A 23,364-nucleotide genomic window follows, 5' to 3' on the forward strand; every position below is an offset into this window, starting at 1 on the left:
AAGTGTATGCTACATTAGAATATTTTCACCGTTTAACCGTGTGATCAGAAAGCCCTTTACGATTGTGGAACTGAAGCAATTATATTGCTCTCTTCAAAGGCACAGAAACAGTCATTCTACCTCGCGGAGAGTTGCTGGTCTTCTGCTGTCTTCATTGGCTAGTTTGTTTGTGTTGTGTTATCGTTATCTGGACTAATATTGCGTCCACAGCAGCACATTGCTTAGCTCCCCATTATACAGACACCTATGTCAGGTCACATGAGAGATTAGCATTTTGACGCTAACACATGCATACCTCGACCAAAAGGTGAATGTTGAGATTTTAATACATCTTAATATAACTTTAATACAACTTCAACAAGAATAACAAAGATAAATGAAATAATAATGGACCTGACCTTTTAATTATCATGATCGTCCCCATTAGTCTTAATATTGGATTGTATTTGGTTGTAACTGCCGGCGACGGTGGCTTTGCTGATGTTTTGTGACTGGTTCAGTAATTGCTGCGGCTCTTGTTTCCATGTGGGAGATAAATTCCTGGAATTCTGACTCGGAGGCTTACGTAAGCAGTATTTCCTATTCAGCTTGTAATTACTCTTAATAACACGATAGGACATTAACGTAGCATTAGCTTGCACTCTACCTACACTATTACGACATTTACTTTTTTATGTATTACTCAAAATGAAAGTCAACGACAGTTCCTTTTTTTATTCAAATATTGACCTTTTTGAGTGTACACATGTGGTTCTCAGCTTTGCTTAACTGTTGTCATAAATCTGCAGCAGATCAAATTCCAAATAGCATGTGTTTGTTCAGCTAAAGCTCGATGATGAGCTTCCCTTCATCGTCGCTGCTGCTGGTGTCTTCTGTGTGGTCCTGGCAGCTTTGCACGGGCCGCACTCCACCGGTCAGACACTCGGCCGGCTGGAAGCCATTGAGCTGGCTGGACAAGAAAAAAGACTGGTATTTGTTGAAGTCATTTGGTGCCTCGTCCTTGGTGTCAATATAATCATTAGGTTCTGGGAATCGAAAAGGCTCTGATGGTGGTGCGGCATTATTATCCAGCACATCGTTGTTTGATGCGAGGGTTTCCCCCGTCGACCTAGCAGCAGCTCTACTGACTTGAATAGAATCAGAATCAGGCGAGACACTTGGGCTCGTGTGACTGCCTATTGTCAATTTATAATCTGTATGTCCTTGCTGCACAGGACTGATGTTACTCTGCTTTCTGTCCTGGTGTGGAAATGCTTGCGTTTGCTGAGTGCCGGACTTACTTTGCGAGAAAGCATTTTGTGTCTCTGCTAATTGGGCCCGCGCTTTGATACGCTGACTCAAACTAGATTCAAATGAGACCTGTTGGTTATGGATGCTGCTGTTTTCCCAGTGTTGTTGCGAGAAACAAAAGTTGTTCATATCCAACGGGAGCTGTGGAGAATTGAAAAGGCCGGTCTGACCGCCGCTGGCCGTTGAATTAAGGTCGCTCAGAGCTTGCTGAGGGCTCCGTGGAGGGTATTCAGACATTCCTGAGTGCGTCTGGGAAAGATGCTGAAGATGTTGCTCAGACAGCCAAGAGTGTTTGAAGGGATCCACCTTGACCGCTCCGTCTTCTTCCTGTTAATAAGACAAGAATGTTACCGTCATACTGCGACAATAATACAGTCATTGTAATTGTTTTTTTTATATAATTGAACGATTTGGCTGTATCTCCGTGGCCCACTAGATTGGGCACCAGTGGTTGAGAATAACTACTCTATTAGAGGATCTGAGGTCCAAAATGTTGTTCATTTTAAAATGACATTTTAAAAGGTTTGTGTTTCAAGATGGGTCCGGTGGGGTGGATAGTCACACCGGGAAAAGCACGGCCCGTCCCTTCCTGCTGGGAGAGAGGACACAGTGATCGCTAATGCTGTGTTCGCACTGGTGAAGCAACCATTCATATGTTTTTGTTTCATCCTGTTCCATTCCATCTTGGAAAATCCAGACAGCAACCTCCGGTCCTGAAAATTGAAGCCAATGCGGAAGTGTCTTTCACTTGCATTTCATCAAATGGCCAGTAGGGGACGACTCCTTCAGTTGCAAAAAGAAGTCTGGTTGTATAGAAGTCTATGGGAATATTACTCTACTTCTATCTTGATTTATTACCTCAGTAAACATTGTAAACATGAGTTTATGGTCTCAATCTCTAGTTTCAAGTCTTATTCAATACAGCATGATGTTCATTTAGTAAATGATGGTCCATTTAGAGTCAAACAGACCATAAAGCAGGGTATGCTTTAGGGCGAGGCTACTGTGATTGAAAAGTCACTACCAGAGCTCCAACACCATCCCTGAACAAATTGTTCAAACTGTACCGGGCCGACCTAGACTGTGGTTACTAATCATGATTAGGACTGATAAAGGTTCAACACGTTAAACGCCATAAGCTTAGACATTACAGGTTTTCCGTACCATAATACTTGGCTTTGACCTGAGAGTTCCCCACTATTCCAGCGCCCGTGCTGCTGCCTATGTAACTGCTGTCAGCTGTCTAGGTTTTCTTTTGTTCTAATATATTGCCGATGTTTTCAACTTTGGCAAAAAGGCTCATGAAGCCTCATGATTTATACTTCACTTGCCGCCTGTGGTTTCAGTGAAATACATCTCTGTCAAGCATATTTGTTTTGTTGAGTAAATCTTTTCTCCTTCTCGAACCGCATTCTTCTCTGCTCGACGCACGTCTTGGGGACCATATATTTATTGTGCTGCAACTATTTAAAAAAAAAAAAAAAAAAAACATTTCAGAAACAAACGCATTACAGCTAAAACCTAAAACAGTCTGAATATATCTTGCTGTGGGGGGACTTGTGGAGAGTTTTAGAGTTTAAAAATAATTAAAACTATGAAATAGAATAAAATAGAAAGACAGCTGGATGGAAAAGAATCCTGTATGTGTTGAGACATTCCTGTGTCACTTTTGCCTGTGTGTAATTTGGAGTGTGAGGGGGTTGGTGTGTGTGTGTGTGTGTGTGTGTGTGTGTGTGTGTGTGTGTGTGTGTGTGTGTGTGTGTGTGTGTGTGTGTGTGTGTGTGTGTGTGTGTGTGTGTGTGTGTGTGTGTGTGTGTGTGTGTGTGTGTGTGTGTGTGTGTGTGTGTGTGTGTGTGTGTGTGTGTGTGTGTGTGTGTTACCAGTGGTGAGGATCTAAGTTTACATGTTTGTGATTGGGCTGTAGATGTTTTTAATGTCTGGAATGTATAAACATGCATCCAGTGAGCGTTGAATGGATTAATTCCATCTCACCTCTGACGTATCTGTTATCGGCGTGTATGTGCAGGTGAACTCGGCCTTGTCCCGCCGTCCCGGCACCAAGTCGGCCTCGCCTCCTCTGTTCTCGTCCTCCACGCGTTGCGGGTTTGTCCTCCAGGCCTCTTGGCTCGGCTTTGGCCTCTCGTCTGTGCCGTCTGTGCCGTCTGTGCCGTCTGGCCGCACTGGGGTCCCTCCACGTCCCAATGTCTCCTTCTGGGCCGCACATCCCTCCAGAAGTCCTCGGGGAAGGAAAAAAACAACAGTTGTTTTCTTTAGAGCAGCGAGTCCACAGTGTTAATGCTGATCAATCAGTTTGAACTAAGATGGAGATTATACAGTTTATGTGAAAACCCTGCGTATAGAAACTGGTGGTTACATTGACATTTGGGATAAAAGCCTAACCAAATAAATCATGATGAATGAATCAAAATTGAATTATAATAATGAATGTATTCTTTTTGTCATTTTAACATTCATATTACCGGGCCTTCGACCACACTAAAAGAAAGCATGGTTCACATGGAGCAATGTGGTCAGACATCATATGCCGTGGAGAGAATATCGTCTTTATGGAAAACAAATGTACACACACACACACACACACACTGGCGAGATGCTCCAGACCGAACATTTGTTTTTCATGCATTGTTCCATTCTGGAGATTTGTGGCGCTAGTATTCTTACATGTGTGGAAGGGAAACATCCAAAATACACATTAAAGTGTTTATTTCACTTTGTGTGTTTGTGGCCGCAGATTTCTCTTAAATTCACCAAAAGTTACCATTAGATAATGCTACATATCCCATATTTATATCACATTTCAGAGCAGAACAAAGAACTATTTGTCTTAATGTAAGCAATCAACTGGAGAAGTTTCACGTGATATATATTAGTTGTTTTTTTACCCTATTCACCTGTAGTGTGAGTTTTTTTTCACTCTGAGCCAGAAATCTCTACTTCAGTAGCTCTTACATACAACAACCTTTCCAGCAGTTGTCCATCTATATTCTAAAGGTTTTTACAGACGGGTTTGTTCATATATTATTCATTGACTGATTTATACATTTACAACATTCTGTTCTGGAAAAACATGGTCTCCATGGATACATTTATGATTTATTTCCCTCTGCAAAAAGCTTTGACTCTAATATGAATGAATTTTGAAACTGGCTTTGTCCTACTATCAGATTTATGTTATGGAAATGTATGGTATTGGTACATAATTTATAAGGGAATGTCTCATTTGCATACAAAACATAAATCTTGTAAACTTCCCTATTGTAAGTATTCACCTGGGCTATAAACTTAGATCTGTATCTGTTTAGCCTAGAGGCAGAGGGAGGAGGTTTTCTGTGCTCCCCACAATGACCTTTTAACTTTGTTATTCTCTGTAATCTTCTTTAATTTAAACAGAGGGTCGAATGACACCGTCAAATACTGCAGGACCCCACAGTTCTCTGAGAAAGTCTGGGGGCCAACTCACATGTCACGATAATGAGCCAAATTAAAGAGCGAGAGTTGTCCCCAGGATTTCATACCGCAAATGGAGAGATTTTTAAGCAAACTGTCATTTGTCTATTATTAAAATTCCCAATGGTGCGTTTAATTTCCCGATCTCCACATCAAGTTTTGGTAATTCTGCAGTACACAAAACTGGGTTAAGACGAGGCCTCCATTCTGCAAAAGCACTGATCACATGCTGCCACCTTGTGGGTAAAACTGCTTCCTGACTTGACTTGTGCTCAGAATCAAACTTCTGCAAATCCAGTGCAGTCTGCACATCAGTCTCAGATCAGACACATTGTTGTTGTGTTTTCTCTCTTCATTTGAGGCTGTTCACATCCACACCAGGTGAACAGTATTTGTAATCCTTTTTACACCTCAATGTTTTGAACAAATTATGATCAAACATTTTCTTTTTTTGCTTTTGATTTAAAATGACTTGAGGCCATGAGGACAATATGGGTCACGGTCCCTGAAGAGACCACAAGTCTCTCCACCACAACCTTCTCTCGGTACATTGTATCCTCTCACTCTCAAATGAAATGGAACTGTAGGAATATGCACCATGTCAACACCATATAAACATAATGAAGATATTAAAACATTCACAAAACATTTGGAAATTACAGAAGACCTCATTAAAGCTGGGGTTGGTAAAGTTGAGAAACTAGCAAGAGTATGCTACATCTGAACAATGATCTGACCTGTAAACTCAGCCCAGTGTTGCCGACTCTTTTCCAATAAAAGCAGCTCGCAGCACTAGCCCCAAAATGCACTCGCCATGTCGGCCACACTGACAGCCCGTCCCTTCAGGCCTCCCTCCATAGACACTCACCCAAAATTGTCATAATGAAGGTAAACAACCAACATGGCTACTGTTAGTACTCATAGCTGTCAAGCTAGCAGGTTCCGAGCAATGGGTGCACGGGTAGAGTGGCAGGCAGGTATGTCTAGGCCCAAATAAAATGATTGGATTGGCTTAGTCCTGCAAAAGCCACAGAAAGAGGATTTTTTAATCAGAGCATTTGGTTCATTGATTGGCGTCGGGATGTAAAGAGAATTTTTTTGTAAAGCGTTTTTGAAGAAGATTGCCTGATCCTTTCTTCAAAGACCCATATTACCATACACCAAGGACAGTGAACCCGGGACTTTAGGGGACTTTGGGGGCCTGTAGACCTTGATTATTGCCCTCAGTCTGGTCTTCAGCAGTGGAACACACGTCATTGAAATGAGGTCTTACTGTATGTTTAAGGTTATATTTCTACATTGTCGCAGAATCTGGGGACTATACACTAAACAGTCCTGAACTTTTCACCTAATACGGATGTGAACACTATCAAACATCTCTTAAAGTTAACTATTTACCTTCATAGTAAATTATGAAATTAACAAGCACAAAGGTGCTCAATTCGATATCAGAGCATTGATACAGCACGAATATGGATATGCTCCGAATTTTGTATTGAGCACCTTTTAAATCCAATATTCTGGTTTACAAATCGTCAATCCATGCACTGCACTGTACATCATTCACATTATACCCAATATGAATACTTAATACAATTAAAATAGTCATATATACCTGCAGTATGGCTCTGAATACTTGTAAGCACAGCTGGGGTGTCTTTGGGTCTTTCTACCTGGATGTTAGAAGACACTGACATAAACTGAGCGAGTTGTTTTTCTGAATGGGTTGAGCTGATTACATCCTGAGTCACTTCCTGTAAAGGGGCCGAATCGTCTGAAGATCCCAACCTGTCACATCCCATGTTTGCATGTTTAGATGAATCCGGAGCCTCCGATAATGTAGTTTCCATTAGATTAGTGCAGTAGCTGGACATGTGTGGGTTCAACTGTCTGAAAAAATTGCATTTATTGATGGAAAATGAAGACACTGACCCAGGAGATTCATCAACACACGAAGCACCGGAGGCCTGAACGAGTCCAACCTGCAGAGGCGGGTGGGTTGCCCCGCTTTCTGGCCTGCTGCTTTTGCATGCAGAGGCTTCGCCTGTTGCTCTCACTGTGCCTACACAACATGGAGCTGCTTGATTTTGAAGTTTGCTTTCCTTGCCCAGTCTTTCACTATTATTCTGATTTACTGTGCTCGGAGAGAGAGGGGTCTCGCTGATCTTGTGTTGGCCAGAGAGAGTTTGAGAGATCAATCCGCCTTGGCTGACCCTCCTGTTCGGCAAAAGCTGCTCCTCAGCACAGCGGTTCAGAGAAACGGTTTGCTCCTGCTCATAAGTTTGGCTCCTTCCTGACTCTAAACCTTTGGGTGAAGCAGCAGTTGACATAACATCACCCGTACAGCTCTGAGTCACAGTGACCGTGTTTACATGACCGTGTTTGTGTGGGCGTGTAGATTCAGCTGATTCTGTAGCCTGAGTGGAATCATGAAGTTCGGTCAGGTGGAGAATTGGCTCTCCCATCCCAAATTGTGCAGACAGCGGAGGTTTTATTCTCTTTTGGTCAAGTGTGAGTGAAGACTCACTTTGGTACAACCCCTGTTGATGTCCTGGCTGTTGATGGCCCCTTCCATCATTACTACTTTCCATTGCGACAGAGCTTTGCACGGTGTTCTGGATTCCTTCCACGTCACGCCTCTGCGAGACGACACTACCTGCTTGCCTCTCGATCTGGGGTTCAATGAGAGCCAGCTGCTCATCAGATATGATCTGAAAGCAGATCTGGAGGTCTGCCGTGTGAACGTGAAACACGTTCTGGGCATCTGGCTGCATCTGGTCAAATGGTACAATGTGATAAGGTACGACTGGGGTGACGTGTGCGCTGTTTAAAGGGTCTGACGCTGGCGAGAGTTGTGTGCGCGGGTTTGGGTTAGGTTGACCTTGTGCAAAAGCCGCAGTGACCGCCGCAGGTGACGGATTGTTTGCTGTGGTTATAGTAGGTGCAACAGGGAAGTGCGGAACCGTGGGTGAAACGGGTAACTGCAAAGGCTCTGAGCCCGCTCCAGATTGGGAGGGCTGTATTGAAGTGCTGCATAATCCTGCTCGATCATTTTGCAGGCAGGTTGTGGTTATTGTGGTTGCTGAAGATTGCCTGTGCACGACAGCACAACAAGATGTTGCATTTGGATTCAGTCTTGGTGTTTCAGCCCGACAAAGGGTCGTGGCTGTGCACGACGAGTTGTGCTGGTCTTGTGTGGAACTGCAAGCATTTGTCTTTTTAATACCACAAGTCAACGGTGAGGTGGCGGGAACATCAAATTTCTTTTCGCAAGTTTTGACCGAGAGTGAGGTTATCTCTGTGCGAGGAGATGACCGAGCAGAGGTGATAGTGTGGCCACCAGTTCCTGGCGGTTTATCCACAACACGTGGAGAAGTATTTGAATCAGGTTCAGCGGCATTAGGTAACTTTAGCTGATACTTGGGCAGAAAGCTGGCCTTGGCAGGCGAGCAGCTGACAGACGGTGTATTTGCATTGATTATGCACGTTGGGAAGAGAGCTGCTGTGAGCTGAGTATGTTTCTGATTTTTCTGGAGGTTGATGTAACTGAGATTTGTATCCTGCTGTGGCGCACTGCCAGTGACAGAGGGACGGGGATGGGTCGGTGTGTTTTGGTCGGATTTCATCTCCAGAGGGAAAATTATTTTGTCCTCAGTTTTCAGTTTTTTCCTGTCTGAGGGAACATGTGCTCCACACAGCTGCAAGGTGGAGTCGGTATGTTTTTTTCCATCAACAGTTCTCCTTGCTTCTGCTCTGCTCATGCTGTCTGTTTGGTGGCTAACCAATGATCCAACTGAAGATAATGGCAGTACTGACAAAGACAGGTTTCTCCGAAGTGGAGTCTTGAGAGAGCTGCACGATGTGTGAAGCTGGCCAGCTTTGACATTCAAATCCACAGCAGAGACGAGGGACAGTTTGGAAGGAGGGCAGCCTGGTTGGCACGCTGTTGCACTGCTGCTTGTGAAGGTCATTGTTGTTGCCGTCTCCTTCTGAACTGCTGATGACCTTTTCGGCAGGCCCTGAACAACCTCGTGCTCTGGGTTTGCCGGACATTTCCTGCCTTTGCTGACACCATCATCGCCGGCCTTCTCGGCGTTGTAGAGCTTCTTAAATGTCCCTCCCCCGTACATATACCACTTGTCGTAGGCAAACTTTTGTGTTTTCTTCCTCCGGAACTTTCTGTTGCTTGGCTCTCCACAAATGTCACCGCCATCCCCTTCGCAGCTGAGGCTGCTGGCGCACGCCTCCTCCACAGATGAATTTGCAAAGAGACCGTCTGTTGCGTGGTTGCCGTCTACAGCTGTCTGCCGGACCAATGGGCGGTGGGCGGATGAATGTTGGTTCACAGGCTTCATTGCGAAACCTGTCGGATTGATCTGGCCAGAGCTTCCCCTCCGGACGAGTGTTACATAATCGCTCTGAAAGGAAGAGGTTGGGCTGCTCCTCTCATGCTGCAGGAGGGTAACACTGAAAGGGAGGGAGTTGCTGCGGGTTAAGGGGGCATGCTCCATGGTGTTGGATCGCTGAGTGGGCACAGAGCTGTAGAATTCGGGGTTCCTGCTTCTTTGTAACCCAACATTGGGAGCCTTACCGATCCTCATATCAAAATGAAAGGAGTCCTTGTACGTGTACGGCATGGGGAGGTCAATGCTTCCCTGCTTTGACAGAACTGTCTTCCGCGGCCTTACATGCTCTAGCTGTTTGTCCTCCACAACAGCTGTATTCTCTGAAATCAGCTTAGATATGCGCTCCTCCAGCATCTTCTGCTCCTGCTCCCTTGCAGTGCATCTAGGTTCTTGTCCACCTTGGCCTGGACCAGGAGGTGTTTGTGCACTGGCGGTTTCTGAAAGATGCTCCTTGGTGGATTTGGTGAGGGAATCCATACTGTGGTCGGGTAAAACGCTGCCGGGGCTCGGGTAGTGGTCACTGCTCTCACTGAAGCCTGAGTCTGTGCTCTCGTGGCTCTGCGATTTCCCTCTGGAAACAGAGCTCTCCCACTGCTTGGAGAACAGAGTGGCTTCTTGCCTCTGAAGGGGAAGATGTCGACTGGCAGTTAACGGAGGTTTTTCGTTTTCCATCCTCTGTTTTTGTACTTCCTTCACCTTTGCTTCCATCTCATTTACTTCCGTCCTCTGACCTGCAAGGGTCAACGCATTCTGCTCACTCACAGAACCTTGTGACTTTACAGAATAGACCTTTGCAGTACTGGCTGGACAGGTGATCTCATCAGTAGGTAGTGTGGCTTCCTTGTCCATGCTGCCCGAATCCTCGCTGCGCTCATCCAAAGACAAACTGGAGGTACAGGTCTCTCTGGAGCCGGACATGCTGTCCAGGCTGCTTGGCTCTGATTCAGACGAGAGGCGGGCATGAGCCTGTGTACGCTTATGTTTGTAAAGGTTGCTCTGAGTCTTGAAAGAAACTCCACAAGTGATGCAGGGGTAAGGCCGCTCCCCGGTGTGGCAGCGGAGATGCTTCTCCAGCACGCTGGGCTTCATACAGTCCCGTCCACAGTGAGGACACACGTGCTTTCCTGCCGACTTGGGTCTGACTGCAGGAACAGCAGCTGCCAGACTCAGTCCCGGCTGAGACTGCAATCCACCAGCAATATGGAGTGTCAGGAAGGGGAGCGTCTCCTTGGAGTAAAGCGGCGGCATTGCCAGATGGAGTGTGGCTGGCTCCCGGGCGGCCGCTGGAGGCACGAGGGGGTAAGGCTGCGCTGGTAGAGCGGGCACCGTGCGGATGTAAACAGCTGTCAGCGGGGCCTGGATGTCCATCCTTTTCTCTGTCTGCGCTGCGACGGAGCTGATGTGCACTGGAGCACTCACCAATCCCGGCTTGCCAGTCTCCATGGTAACCCTGCTGCTGTCGTGATGTACCAGTGCCAGGTCTCTAATTACCTGTAGATAGGAACAGTTTGCATTAGACCTCTGCTTTGCCTCAGATCAAACAGGGCCGATCCATCTATTTTAAGCAGGGATGTTTTACAGGTCTTGCTCTTAACCCAGTGGAACAGAAAAAAAGGAGCATGCACTGAAGCTGTTCATGATAACAGATATGCAGTACCCTTTTGGGCAGATGGCTACTTAATCCAGTCTGGATGTCTTGCATGTTGATAAGATCCAGGGAGATATGGTTTGCAATGACTCTACAGCATGAACATAAATGATATATCTGAAAAGCCTCTCAGAGAAAAGCAGTGAATCTCTGCTATGTGTCAAGAGCAGGTGGTGAGGAATACAACTCTGAAGATATGTTGCAGGCAGTGGAAATACACACACATGGATGGAATTGTGTATAAAGAGTGGAGAGAAACGGGGAATGATGTAGGAGAGTGACTCACATCAGGGAGTAAGAGCAGATGTATTCGTATCAGAGGCTTTTATCGGAGTGAAATGTGTCTGCTGACATTAGCGGTTGCCACTGTCACCAGGCTGCGCAGATTAAATGGCACACCCTTGATGTTCACAGTGGCATGTGGCAGCTTTGTCTCCCGTCAGAATGTCACATTTGTACAGTAATGCAATTGGAGCATAAAGAAGCCGCCGATGTGAAAAGAGGAAACAGCCTGTATTATTTCAAGCAAATTTCATTTCCTGTTGCTGTGATGCTGCTCGTCCATGTATGTTCTACGTGATTTTGCAGAATTCACCCACAGAGGAGCAGTTTGTACGGAGCATGTGCTTTGCTAGTTGTGCAGCAAGAGCACGAGAGACTTTTTGCGGTGCCATGAACTGAGGAAAAGTTTGTCTCTGTTCGTGTTTGAGTAAAAACGAGGAGCAATGTGAGTGTATTTCTCAAGAATTATTAACTTAACTTAACCCTCTTACTGTAATGTGCTTTCACTTCCTTTCAGATATGTTATTATGTCATATTGTCACACATGCCGCCACTCCATAATGACATACGACTGTAGTGTGGACCTTTTTAATAGAGATGCACTGATCTGACTTTTTTAGTCCCGATAGCGATACCTGAGCTTACTCATTGTTTTTTATTATTAAAATGTTAAGTGGCACTAGCAACTTGGTAAAATATCTTTGAAATGAACAGGAAATACAATTCAAGTGTAAACCTTTTTAATGCAGCCCCAACTTGGTCAGAAATTACACCAGAATATAAATTCCAGTATATATTGTGTATCGTATATATACAAGGAAAGTAACTGAATAGATCAGCCCCATTGTCATGATACCCTATCCAGCTGTTTGAGGCGCTATCGGCCCGATATTGGTATCATCCCTACTTTTTAATTATTCAAAGGGATGTTTTATTTTACAAGCACTTGGGTTTAAAAAAAGGTCAAACTGTACAAAAAACAGCTTCTGCTTGCAGTAAGAATAAGCATCGGCAAAAATTGGTGGCGTGAAAATGTAAACATGGGGAAGACGAGGGGACGTTTGAGAAGAGGAAATTGGCGTTGCCATCACAGATTGTAAGAATAACAGAACGAGGAACCAGAACATTCCCAAAGTAAGATGCAACAGAAAACTGTATAAAACCATCCTACAGAAGTCACTTACCTTTCCTACTTTGTACTTCACTCAGCATACAATCGAGCAGCTGAGAAAGCCTCCTCCACCTAACAGCCCCGTCCTCGGTGCACGTTTCAATCTGTTCTGTCATCCGGGCAAGTGTGTTCCTTCTCATTCCCTCACAGCTCTTTCACGAGAACTGTTTCTTGTTGAGGAAGCGGAACAAATGCAAATGAGAGAGAAGATGCACTATGAAAGTGGCGAGGCAGAGGGGAGGGAGGGAGGGAGGGAGGGAGAAGGGCTGGCTGGCTGGCTGGGTGGGTGTGTAGCTGTCAAACAAAGACTTCCGGAGGACAAGTTGAAAACGTAGATTAGACAGAGAGACAAGCATAGATGGAAGGATTTCAAGCTAATACAGAGTGTTGGTGCAGAAGTGAAAGCAACTGTTGGAAGAGGAAGTGCAGTGACGGAGGCAAGCTTACCTACAGCACTCACGCTGGCTGACTGACTGACTCTACCATCACCAGTTCGAGGCTCACTTATATAGGCCTACTTGCTCCCCCACCTACCTACTTCCACCCACGCACTGTATTTCATACACCCACAAGGACCAGGGTGCAGCAAATCTAATGTTGATGCACTGCTCTCACTCTCTCAGGCAGAGAACAAATGGATGAGTTGTGAGTGGCTGGAGTGAATTTCCCACCTCCAACAACACAGCCCCCAGTACAGCATGTATCATTCTGCAGAGGGTACACCAGTTCACACCACACGTGCTTATACAGTGTGGTTTTTCTGACATCATAACATCTTACTGAGAATTCGGTGCAGATAAGAAACGGGAAACCGATTTTATTGCTCCGTTTCAAACTCAGGAATCTGGCAAATCCTGAGGACAACGGACCGATCATTGCTATTTTTTTATTAACAGCTCACGGTGGCATAAAAAGACAAATGCAACACATCATTTCTCACGTACACACACTTTTTGTCCACATAGTCAGGCCACCTAATGGCCAATATAAGTGCCAGTGACACCCTTGGGACATCAGTATGTGTCTCTCTGGACAGTATGAGTGGTACATTACACATTGTATGTGGACTCATGTGGCCCGTTATAGATTGCATTATGCTGTTGGCATAACTACACCGTGACTGCATTGGATAACATTATTAAACCTGTATTAATTGAAATTGTTGACACTTGGTGGCAGCACAACAAGATGTAAACATAGAATTCATACTTTAATATATGTATACAACAATGACATATTATCACCGTACAAAGTTGATGTGGCTAATGTGTTAGCAAATATTTGCCAGCTCACTTCCAGCAGGTACGAAGTAACGTTCTCCACTGACTCCTGAAACTCATCAGTAGCTGCAATCTTCATAATTTAGCTATTTGTATGCTGTTGGTTTTAAGTCTGATTGGTCTTTTATGTGTTTTTATGCTGCCCTCGTGGCTATGAAAGAGATTTTGAATCTCAATGAGAAATAGTCCTGGAAAAATAATGATCAAAAAATATAAAATAACTAAATTAGAATTAATTTAAAATAGTATGTCTGGCCACCTGACAAATGTATGAATCAGTACTCACACTTTGAACTCTATTTTGGTAACCACCACCTCCTGAGAAAAATATCTGGCTCTTTAGCTAAATGTTGGTCGCTAAATTAAAGGTGCCTAATAACACATTCATATCCATTGCCTCCACACGGCTCTCAATATGGCGAGCCTGTGCCTGTGGCTAGCAGCTAACAGGTTACAGAAAATGAGGCAAACAGCGAGCTGCCACTGGTTCTAACGGTCCCTCCACCTCACTTGCTCCATAGATGGTCAAGCTAACTAGCCGGCCCTCTCTTCCTCGCACTGATTGGCTGCAAATGCCAACTGCTGAACCTTTTAATACAAAATGATTGGCTATAGCTGCTTTAAGTTAATTTAATTTTCTTTTAAATGTAAATGCGTGAAAAAGTCCAAAGCTCTACGCTCTAATGTAAGTGATGTTTTCAAAGCTGGGATCTTTTATGAACAGTATGTCATCGTGTGGGATCCACTGTGCAATCATCAGATGACATCTGCTGAAACAAAACAAATACTTTTTATATCATTCCGCTGCTGCTGACTCTAGCTGGTCTCCAAGGCAACTGCAGGCCCGATCCAGAGCATGCTTTGTGTTGACATGGTAACAAGACACCTCCTACCACGCATGTTTTCTCCCACTGCTCACAGTCCTGCAGGGTGGAGGCATAGTTTCAGGCATGATGGTGGAGACTGACTCAGATGAAATGTTTTTTCAATCACAGTATGTGTATAGTCTGTATGGATTCACACAGATGTCCTCTCCAAAACAGTCAGCAGGCGTTTAATGTTGTTGATATTTTGGCCTTGTTACTCCGGTTACTAGGATACGGGGGTTGAGTCCAGTTTTACAGCTGATGCTCTGCAGTGACCAGAGAGCGAGACAATGCTTTCTTCTGCTCCTCCGGGTCTCTCAGAAGCCTCTGAACCTTTTGTTGCAGTTATTTAGACATTTATCTATGTGGATAAATTGGAAGTAAAATTGTCAGAGACATGTTGACATGATCCCTGTAGTCACAAATACGCCTACATCTCAAACGATGCTCAAAAAGCTCATGCAAGAACAACTAAAGCACATCTTTAGTCACGTGGGACAAACAGTTCCTCGCCCGTAACTCTCAAAATATTACTTAATGTTGTGAGGACTGAAGTTGCCTGCTTTACACACTTGCACATGAAATGACAGATGTGTCGTTGGCGTAGGCCCATCTCTCGAACAGGCTAAGCTGCCATCATCCATCTGCATGTTTTACACTCCATTTCGTTCTTCTTTTGCCAGCACATGAAGCGATGAGCCACATTGCAGGAAGTGGCAACTGTGAGACAGCGTGTGGGTGGGTGCTGAATTGCTGGAGGCCTATATCCACTCACATGTTCACTTGTGCCTTTTCAGCGGATGAAGAATATCAGTCTCGTGCCCCACTTTTGTCTTCAGCACCATCAGTAATAACACCACCACTACAAGCTGCCAAGCACAGTGTGTGTACCCGTCAGTGTTAAACTGTAAACCATAATAACTGTCTCTGTTTTACTCTATGACACAGCCTTAGCTGCTGTGTTCAGCACAAGGCATCTTCAAGCATACAACTGTCAAGCAAAGACTGCAATTATGGCAACAAAGCTGCGCTCAATCCTGAGCAGAAGCTCACAGCTTCTCTTTCTTGATGTGTGTGAGATGCTGTACTTGTGCTGTACTACCCTCTGCTGGGCCATATAGAAAGGATGTATGTGTAAGAAATCGGGTAAGGGAAGCAAAGCATATCAACACATTCAAAGCCAGGCTGACTAACAGTTATTTTATATCATCCTTTAATCTGTTGTTGTTGTTAGACTATAAAATGTCAGAAACAGGAGAGAAATCATCGTCATAGTTTCCAAGATGAAGAAGATGATCTGTTTAAACTACTTTTTTTTTGCCTTTGAGAACCAACACATTTTCACAGTTTAGATGCTGGAAAACGCCAGATATTTAGCTTTTTTGTTGGAAAAATATCCTCCTCCTGTTTTAGCACTGAGTATAATTATGAGCTAACTTAATTGTGGCTATTGTTTTTGCATGAACAGGTAAAGAAAGAAAGAAAGAAAGAAAGAAAGAAAGAAAGAAAGAAAGAAGGGACCGGTTTTTGAGTGTTTTGGCTTGCACTAAAGGCATGTTGCATTCATGTACCTTCTAAATGCACCGCATGGTAGCCTAAACTATTTTTTTTAGCTTAATGACAAAAAAGGCAGTTATATCAATGGAATATTTATTTTGTTAATATTTTGTTTCAGAAACAGACCGTTACGTGGGGTCAAACGAAGATGACGAATCTGAAATTGTATTGTTTTATTTACATTTATAAATAGTCATCGCGTGGCCACCGTGTTTCCCTCCCTAAACGTCTTTTTACAGTTTAAGGTGTTAACAGTTACATTAAAAGCCATCCTCCTTGCCTCTTTCACAATAAAAGTATTACACCGATATGTAAAGATTAAACGTGCACTTTGAATCTGAAAATTCCGTTTACCAAGAAGGCAACCTCGGTCTGGAGAGTCTTTCAGTTCTGTGACGTAGGACGTCAATGCGTACGGCGCAACGCACGTTTGGGTCCAGGAGCGCCATTGGAAGTTTGAAGAGGGTTAGATGTTTTTATGTTTCAAAATGTAATACTCAGCTCATGTCCTTAAATGTCACATAACGCCGTCGTTGCATGGTACAGGCGTCCAGTTGGTTCGGGGTTCAAATCCGCCCGTGTACTTCTGTCGTTTTTGCTCTGTCGAGACTGTAGCCACCAAGCTAACATTAGCACATAAGCACAAGTTCCATTCATTTGTTGTCGCTGTCCCAGCTAACGGTGTATGTTTATAAACAGCTAGCTAGTTTGCTACAATACTGCATTAGATAACACTGCCGTCTTGTAAAACAGAGATAACTTAACAGCGGCTAACGTAGTCAGAAGATGAATGGTTGACATTGTGTCTTTATTTCAGCCGGCTACGTTGTCCCCATTGAAGGGGCCCCTTCTAGTCACACGGACCCATCATGTATCGTTCCAAACCAACCCTGAAGGACCGACAGCACCTGTACAAGCTCATCATAAGCCAGCTGCTTTACGACGGATACACCAGCATCGCCAACAGTCTCATCACTGAGGTCAAACCACCGAATGTAGTGTCGCCCTCTGAGCAGCTGATGCAGCTGGCAAAGACAGGTATGACTAGTTCCCTCCACGTCTTGCATGTTAGAGTGATGTGATGGTTCAGGAGGCCCCAACTGTGCAATTTCCAACCTTTTTTTCAGGGATGGAGAATGACGACGCTGCAGTTCAGTATGCCATCGGGCGCTCGGACACAGTGGCACCGGGCGTGGGCATTGATATGGAGTTTGATGCCGATGTCCAGTCCATGTCCCCGGAGGCGTCGGAGTATGAGACCTGCTACGTAACATCGCACAAAGGCCCGTGCCGTGTCGCCTCATACAGCCGAGATGGCCAGCTGATCGCCACTGGCTCTGCCGACGCGTCTATCAAGATCCTGGACACCGAACGCATGCTGGCCAAGAGTGCTATGCCTATTGAGGTGAGGCAGATTTGACATCAGAGCACACTGCACCGTTTTCTAATCCAGGGGGTTGATGTTTACTGTTTTCTTGTGTGTTTTTACATTTCAGGTGATGATGAATGAGACAGCGCAGCAAAACATGGAGAATCACCCCGTGATCCGGACACTGTATGACCACGTAGACGAGGTCACCTGCCTCGCCTTCCATCCCACTGAACAGATTCTAGCCTCTGGCTCAAGAGATTACACCCTCAAGCTGTTTGACTACTCAAAGCCCTCTGCAAAAAGAGCATTTAAATACATACAGGTCAGATTTTGTACACAATATGTCTCTGGTTTTCCGCATAGGTTTTGGGAAAACAACAATTGTTCTGTTGAAACGGGAGATGCGGAGTTACATAGAAAATGGCAGAGCTAAAGTAAACAAGGCTGGGAAATTGCAACATTTTCATTTATTAAGTCTATGCCGACTACAGTAATTCTCTTGTAATCCAATACTCTCTTCATCCGTTTCACAAACAGGAAGCCGAAATGCTGCGTTCGATCTCCTTCCACCCGTCGGGCGACTTCCTGCTCGTGGGAACGCAACACCCCACCCTCCGCCTCTACGACGTCAACACCTTCCAGTGCTTCGTGTCCTGCAACCCGCTGGACCAGCACACGGACACCATCAGCGGCGTCGGCTACAACCCCAGCGCCAACAGCTACGTCAGCTGCAGCAAGGACGGCAGCATTAAGCTGTGGGACGGCGTCTCCAACCGCTGCGTGACCACCTTCGACAAGGCCCACGACGGAGCCGAGGTGTGCTCCGCCGTCTTCTCAAAGAACTCCAAGTACATCCTGTCCAGCGGCAAAGACTCCGTGGTCAAACTGTGGGAGATCTCCACGGGCCGGACACTGGTCAAGTACACAGGTAAGGAGGATGCCTTTCGCCGCAACCCCAGTGAGACGTGTCGCATGTTGCTTTATATATTCAAAGGGAAAATTCTGCACCTTTTTTACATCGATGTCCAAACAGCGTTGATGCTCAATGTTGTTCATTGAGGCAATACTTTCCTCAGTTTGTGCTATATTGACCGGGAAAACTTGAGTTCTCCAGCTCGCGGAGGTGTGACGGCTGCACCTACATGTACCAGGATGCATTGCGGGCAAGCCACTGACATCGAGCCAAAACATAGTGAAGCCGAGTGGCACCCTCAGTAATATAAAACAAAACACAGGTTCTGTAGTCCGACCCAGCGTGAACCAAGACGGCAATGACTCTTCATCATTTACCACATTACAACTGCAGTGTTACAGCTTCCCTCCTTCCGTTTTCACCTTTCACAATAAGAGCCCATCTTGTATTCGCTCAGCATTTCGCTGAGAGGCAACTCAACAGCTTACTTTTGGCCCCCGTCACTGGTGGCGGTATACTCTGGCCAGAATAAATAGGGCTGAATATCTGAGTCAGCCAAAACACTGTAAAATGTATCCATAATATCCTCTGCACTCATATTTTTGGGAGGCCATTTTCAGCATCTACGTCACTCCCACGTCAAATGACTGCTGGACGCAGAGAGAACACGAGACATCGCAGCAGGAGAAGCTCTCCGGGTCGATATGACACGCACCGAGCTTCAATCAACACTGAATGACCATCGAGAACACATGCTCTGTTGACACGCTAGAGGAATTTACAGAAATCAACCTCATGTTTGTTTTTTACTTAATGTGATCTATTCCTTTTCATCCGATTCAATTAGTATCTTAGTTTGTGATCCAATATAATACCAAAAGGTATGTTTACAAAACTATTATACGCTGTAATTTAACGCTGGTTTGATATGATTCAATTTGGCTTCGTTCATGTTCCGCTCGATTTAAAAAGAGGAGTTTTGACTAAAAGTAAGATATTTCCTTACTTTTGTTCCAAGTGAGCCGTCATACCAGCAGCAACAAAACAAGCAGACACACGGGGTAACGGTAACTTTTGCCTCCAGGGTTGGTGTCATCCATCTAAATGTGGTGTTTTCATTACGTTAACAAGTGGGCTCATTGGCCTCGTAACAAAAAGTGTTTTACAGCTTCAGTTCAGCTGTCGAGCTCTATTCATCCTGAAAGAGGCTCCGTATACAAAATACAAACAAAACCTTTACTAGTCCTTCACACCTTCATGTGGCTGAGTGCGCAAAGTGTCGTAGTCCAACCTTGTTCACCGTCCAAACGCTGCACATGTGCTACTGAAACCGAACCTGTGTGCTGTGTGGACAGGAGCAGAGCTAGTTAACGTTAGCTGTTAGCAGCCGGTGGACAGCACCGTCCTGCGGAGCTAACGTTAACGGAGGATGCATTGAATTTCATTATGATACTTCATGCTCTATTCAATGAAATCATTTTAAAAAATGATAACGTTATCAAGATGTGTTGAGATGTAATCCTGTAAAATACAGTTTTTGGTGAGAGACTTGAACAAGTACAGTTTAAACGATGTTTAATATAAATCGATATTAGTGAGGTAATTATGACCTGTTCAACACGAGCGATAAGGAGCTTAGAATGCATCATTAAAACTACTAATACCAAGATATTTAAATGGAAATACAATCATTTCTCATTCACTAGTTTGCAAATAACCACTGTTTATGACAATGACGGTAAAAAGATAACATTTCGAATTTTTGACATTAACACTGACTTTAGGGTTGAAATGATTTTTTGGAAATTTTGTGAAAAAAGTTAGTTTTGACCACATATCACCCTATCACGACTAGCATTGCCCCTTTGCTTTTTATCTTCTATTTGGGCTGCTGTTTATTTATCATTATTTCATTTCCACAAATCCAACCCGACACACTGACCACATTGTCAGGAGGTTGCAGCGTCAGCTGTTATTCAAAGCATGCTAATAATCAGTGACCGATGTGTCATCTTCTCAAGTATCAGTATACTTGTGGCAGTGACGTGTCATTCCTTCTTAGCGTGAATCAACACAATTTGGATTTTTTAGATAAGAAGACAATCACGTCGGCTCGTTTTGAAATCTGTATGTTTCCTCACAATAAGAATCAAAGGAAAACACTCTTCACTTCATGGTTATGAAGTCTGAGTGATGTCGCTGTTTCCCTGTTAATGGGGTGTAACTATTTAAGAGCTCATCTTATAGAGGATGCTTTTGGTCCATCACTATGAGACACTCGGACACCAGCTTCTTTCTTTCAGCGAGTCAAACACATGATCGGTTGGACGTAACTGACTTGGAGAGAGAAGACTGTCCATAAAAACATCTTGGTACTTTGTACTTTGGCAGAATATTTAGGATTGTTGTCCTGCTAGATTCTACTGAAGTTGGGCTTTATGTTCAGAATGGACGCTACCAGGCAGCAACCACGGGGTCTGAAAAGTGAAGCCAATGATCAAGTGTCTGCATTCTCTCTAATGTCCATCAGGGGGCGACTCCTCTGGTTGTATAGAAGTCTATGAGAAAATGACTCTACTTCTCTCTTGATTTATTACCTCAGTAAACATTGTAAACATGAGTTTATGGTCTCAATCTCTAGTTTCAAGTCTTCTTCAACACAGCATGATGTTCATTTAGTAAATGATGGTCCATTTAGAGTCAAACAGACCATAAAGCAGATTATGCTTTAGGGCGGGGCTACTGTGATTAGTAGTATAGTATTATGGTTTATAATCATCATTTTGGGGGGTTCCTGCTCTAATGCATAAAGAGCAAAATATGATTCAAACCTTTTTTTCTTTCAGGTCAGTCATGAGCTAAACAGTTTTTGTTTCTTAAAGGAATACTAGAATATCAATGACTCATCCATTGTCACCTTGAATTCTTCAAAATGTTTAATTTAAAAACTTTGGACTCGCAGAACGAGTGGCGTGCGTGAGACGGTTTTAAATATCAAACATACGAACACACACTGCTTGTTTAATGTATTTTTTAAATATACCTTTTACTAATATAGTAGCGTCATGATGTTTGTGTGGCAGGTGATGCAAGACATTGCTCATGTTTCCTCTAGAAGCCACAGCTTTTTCTCAGACAGTATTGCCGTTTAGTTTCCTTTTTGTACGTTTACTGTAACCAAAGCAAGCAAACACTAGAGTCAGACAGGCATCTTCCTCATTTTTACAAGTTAATATTATGTTGCAGCCTCTGGAGTGAATCGTTGGAATTAGTTTTTCCCTCATTAATCTACACTCAATACCCCATAATGAAAAAACTGGATTTTAGAAATGTTTGCAAAAAATATTAACCATAAATATTCAGAGACTTAAAAAAATAAATAGGCAGGAGGAGAGCTAGTTAACGTTAGCCTTGAGCAGCATAGTCCTGCGTGGCTAAATGACGGAGCTAACCGCTAACGTTAACAGAGGTGACATTGAGTTACATTACGATGCATTCAAGCTCTATTCAGTAAAAATGTCTATTGGCGGAAGGTCAATTCTAAGCTTACCGTGATGCGTTCAAATGTAATCTCGTAAACCGCGCGATGGTCAAGTATTGTTGAATGACAGCGACTTGATTAAACTGGTGTGGTCTCCGTCTGTTTTAGGGGCGGGGCTGAGCGGCCGTCAGATGCATCGCACGCAGGGCGTGTTCAACCACACGGAGGACTACGTGCTGCTGCCGGACGAGCGCACCATCAGCCTGTGCTGCTGGGACTCCCGCACGGCCGAGAGGAAGAACCTGCTGTCTCTGGGCCACAACAACATTGTGCGCTGCATCGTCCACTCGCCCACCAACCCCGGCTTCATGACCTGCAGCGACGACTTCAGGGCCCGCTTCTGGTACCGCCGCACCACCACGGACTGAGGCTGCCCTCCCCCTCTCCACTCTCACTCCATCGGCCCTCGTCCGAGAACCTAACAGGATGCTGGACTCTCTGTGAACTCGCCATTTCCTTCTGATCTGTGGTGACTTTCATTTGTATGTCATTTGCAGTGGAACTTGCGGGACAGCACTTAGAGGGTAACTTCTATATTTTTCAATTTCAACATTTTTTTGTCACCCTCAGTCACGTAGGCCGTGGTTTCACTTCTCTTTTCGGCACAACTTCTGTGATTGAATGGGGCACATGCGTCTCCACACGACCTGACTGATTGGATATGTTCCGTGGTCAAAGGAGCGGCTGTAAAACAAGGGAACGCATCTCGTTTCCTAAAAATTGTTCACAGTAAAAGTGCCCCGTAATTGAGTTTAATTTGAAAGCTTTTATTTTGAACTGTTTGCTTCTCAGGACTCGGCCAGCAGGTGTCAGCTCTTTTCTCTCCGAGATGAAGATGATGGAGACGTTTTGATAACTTGTCTGGATTGTGTCCACATGCTGTCTACACCTCACTGAGAACTGAACTCGAGCCAGACCACCTCGCTATGCGGTCTGGCTGATGGCACCACGGCCTTAGACACAACATCGCAAAATAGGTTGAAAAATACTGAAGTTCCCCTTTAAGAAGAGGTGTTGCATCTTCTCAAGAGCAAAGCAGCGTTTCTTTACACGTTTTGTCTTTTTGATATTCGCACTTTGAGAATGTGTCCTGAAAGACCTTTTTTAAAACTCTGCTCGGACACTTCAACTCTTTTCAGATTCCTCAGCCGTATGTCGTCGTCATTGACAACAGAGTTGGGTTGTTGTCTTTTGTTCCCCACTTTTCTATTTTGTCTGCGTTCTTTGTTGTAATTCAGTAATTTTTAATAAACAATTAAAAGGAAGAAGCCTCTTCTGTGAATGTGATGGTGAAAAGTCCCCTTTGACACGTCCTACACCACAGCCATGATAATATCCTGTCCTATTTTAAGAGCACAGTTGTTGCTGCAACAAGCGAGCAACCTGCAGGGAGCACACATGGGCGATGATACGTCTCACACACACACACGCACACGTACTTGTTGTGGTAATAGTTTCTGTCCGGCTTAGAATCTGCATGACTGTGCAGCAGTAAAACACAGTGCAATAGTATGACACATAGAAAATATGAAACTACAATATAATATGGTAAACAAATAAGAGTATGTTA

At 44.4% G+C, this 23,364-nt stretch overlaps 2 protein-coding genes across 2 annotated transcripts; one reads left to right on the top strand and one right to left on the bottom strand.

The window, feature by feature from the left end:
- Positions 1 to 699: 699 nt before the first annotated feature.
- Positions 700 to 12,362, bottom strand: LOC306694270 (uncharacterized protein). Its single transcript, XM_079157043.1, has 3 exons — positions 12,279 to 12,362; positions 3,283 to 3,527; positions 700 to 1,617 (listed from the first exon to the last, which is right to left on the bottom strand). Exons 1-3 carry the CDS (start codon positions 12,304 to 12,306, stop codon positions 823 to 825), a joined length of 1,068 nt encoding a protein of 355 aa, XP_079013169.1. The 5' UTR covers positions 12,307 to 12,362; the 3' UTR covers positions 700 to 822.
- Positions 12,363 to 16,386: 4,024 nt separating this feature from the next.
- On the top strand, positions 16,387 to 23,042 carry cstf1 (cleavage stimulation factor, 3' pre-RNA, subunit 1). The gene is made up of 6 exons (XM_079183956.1): positions 16,387 to 16,433; positions 16,786 to 17,006; positions 17,096 to 17,373; positions 17,465 to 17,662; positions 17,878 to 18,268; positions 21,903 to 23,042. Exons 2-6 carry the CDS (start codon positions 16,838 to 16,840, stop codon positions 22,160 to 22,162), a joined length of 1,296 nt encoding a protein of 431 aa, XP_079040082.1. The 5' UTR covers positions 16,387 to 16,433; positions 16,786 to 16,837; the 3' UTR covers positions 22,163 to 23,042.
- The last annotated feature ends 322 nt before the right edge of the window (positions 23,043 to 23,364 follow it).

Source organism: Pholis gunnellus (assembly GCF_910591455.1).
Source record: "Pholis gunnellus genome assembly, chromosome: 3".
Taxonomy (NCBI): domain Eukaryota; kingdom Metazoa; phylum Chordata; class Actinopteri; order Perciformes; family Pholidae; genus Pholis; species Pholis gunnellus.

Bases quoted from the DNA above. Each gene is read 5' to 3' on its own strand.
- cstf1 (XM_079183956.1), top strand. From the start codon at position 16,838: ATGTATCGTTCCAAACCAACCCTGAAGGACCGACAGCACCTGTACAAG. The intron at 17,007-17,095 runs GTATGACTAGTT...CCTTTTTTTCAG, and splicing joins GATGCAGCTGGCAAAGACAG to GGATGGAGAATGACGACGCT. The intron at 17,374-17,464 runs GTGAGGCAGATT...TTTACATTTCAG, and splicing joins AGAGTGCTATGCCTATTGAG to GTGATGATGAATGAGACAGC.
- LOC306694270 (XM_079157043.1), bottom strand. From the start codon at position 12,306: ATGCTGAGTGAAGTACAAAGTAGGAAAG. The intron at 3,528-12,278 runs GTAAGTGACTTC...TCCTTCCCCGAG, and splicing joins TGAAGTACAAAGTAGGAAAG to GACTTCTGGAGGGATGTGCG. The intron at 1,618-3,282 runs GTGAGATGGAAT...TCTTATTAACAG, and splicing joins CGATAACAGATACGTCAGAG to GAAGAAGACGGAGCGGTCAA.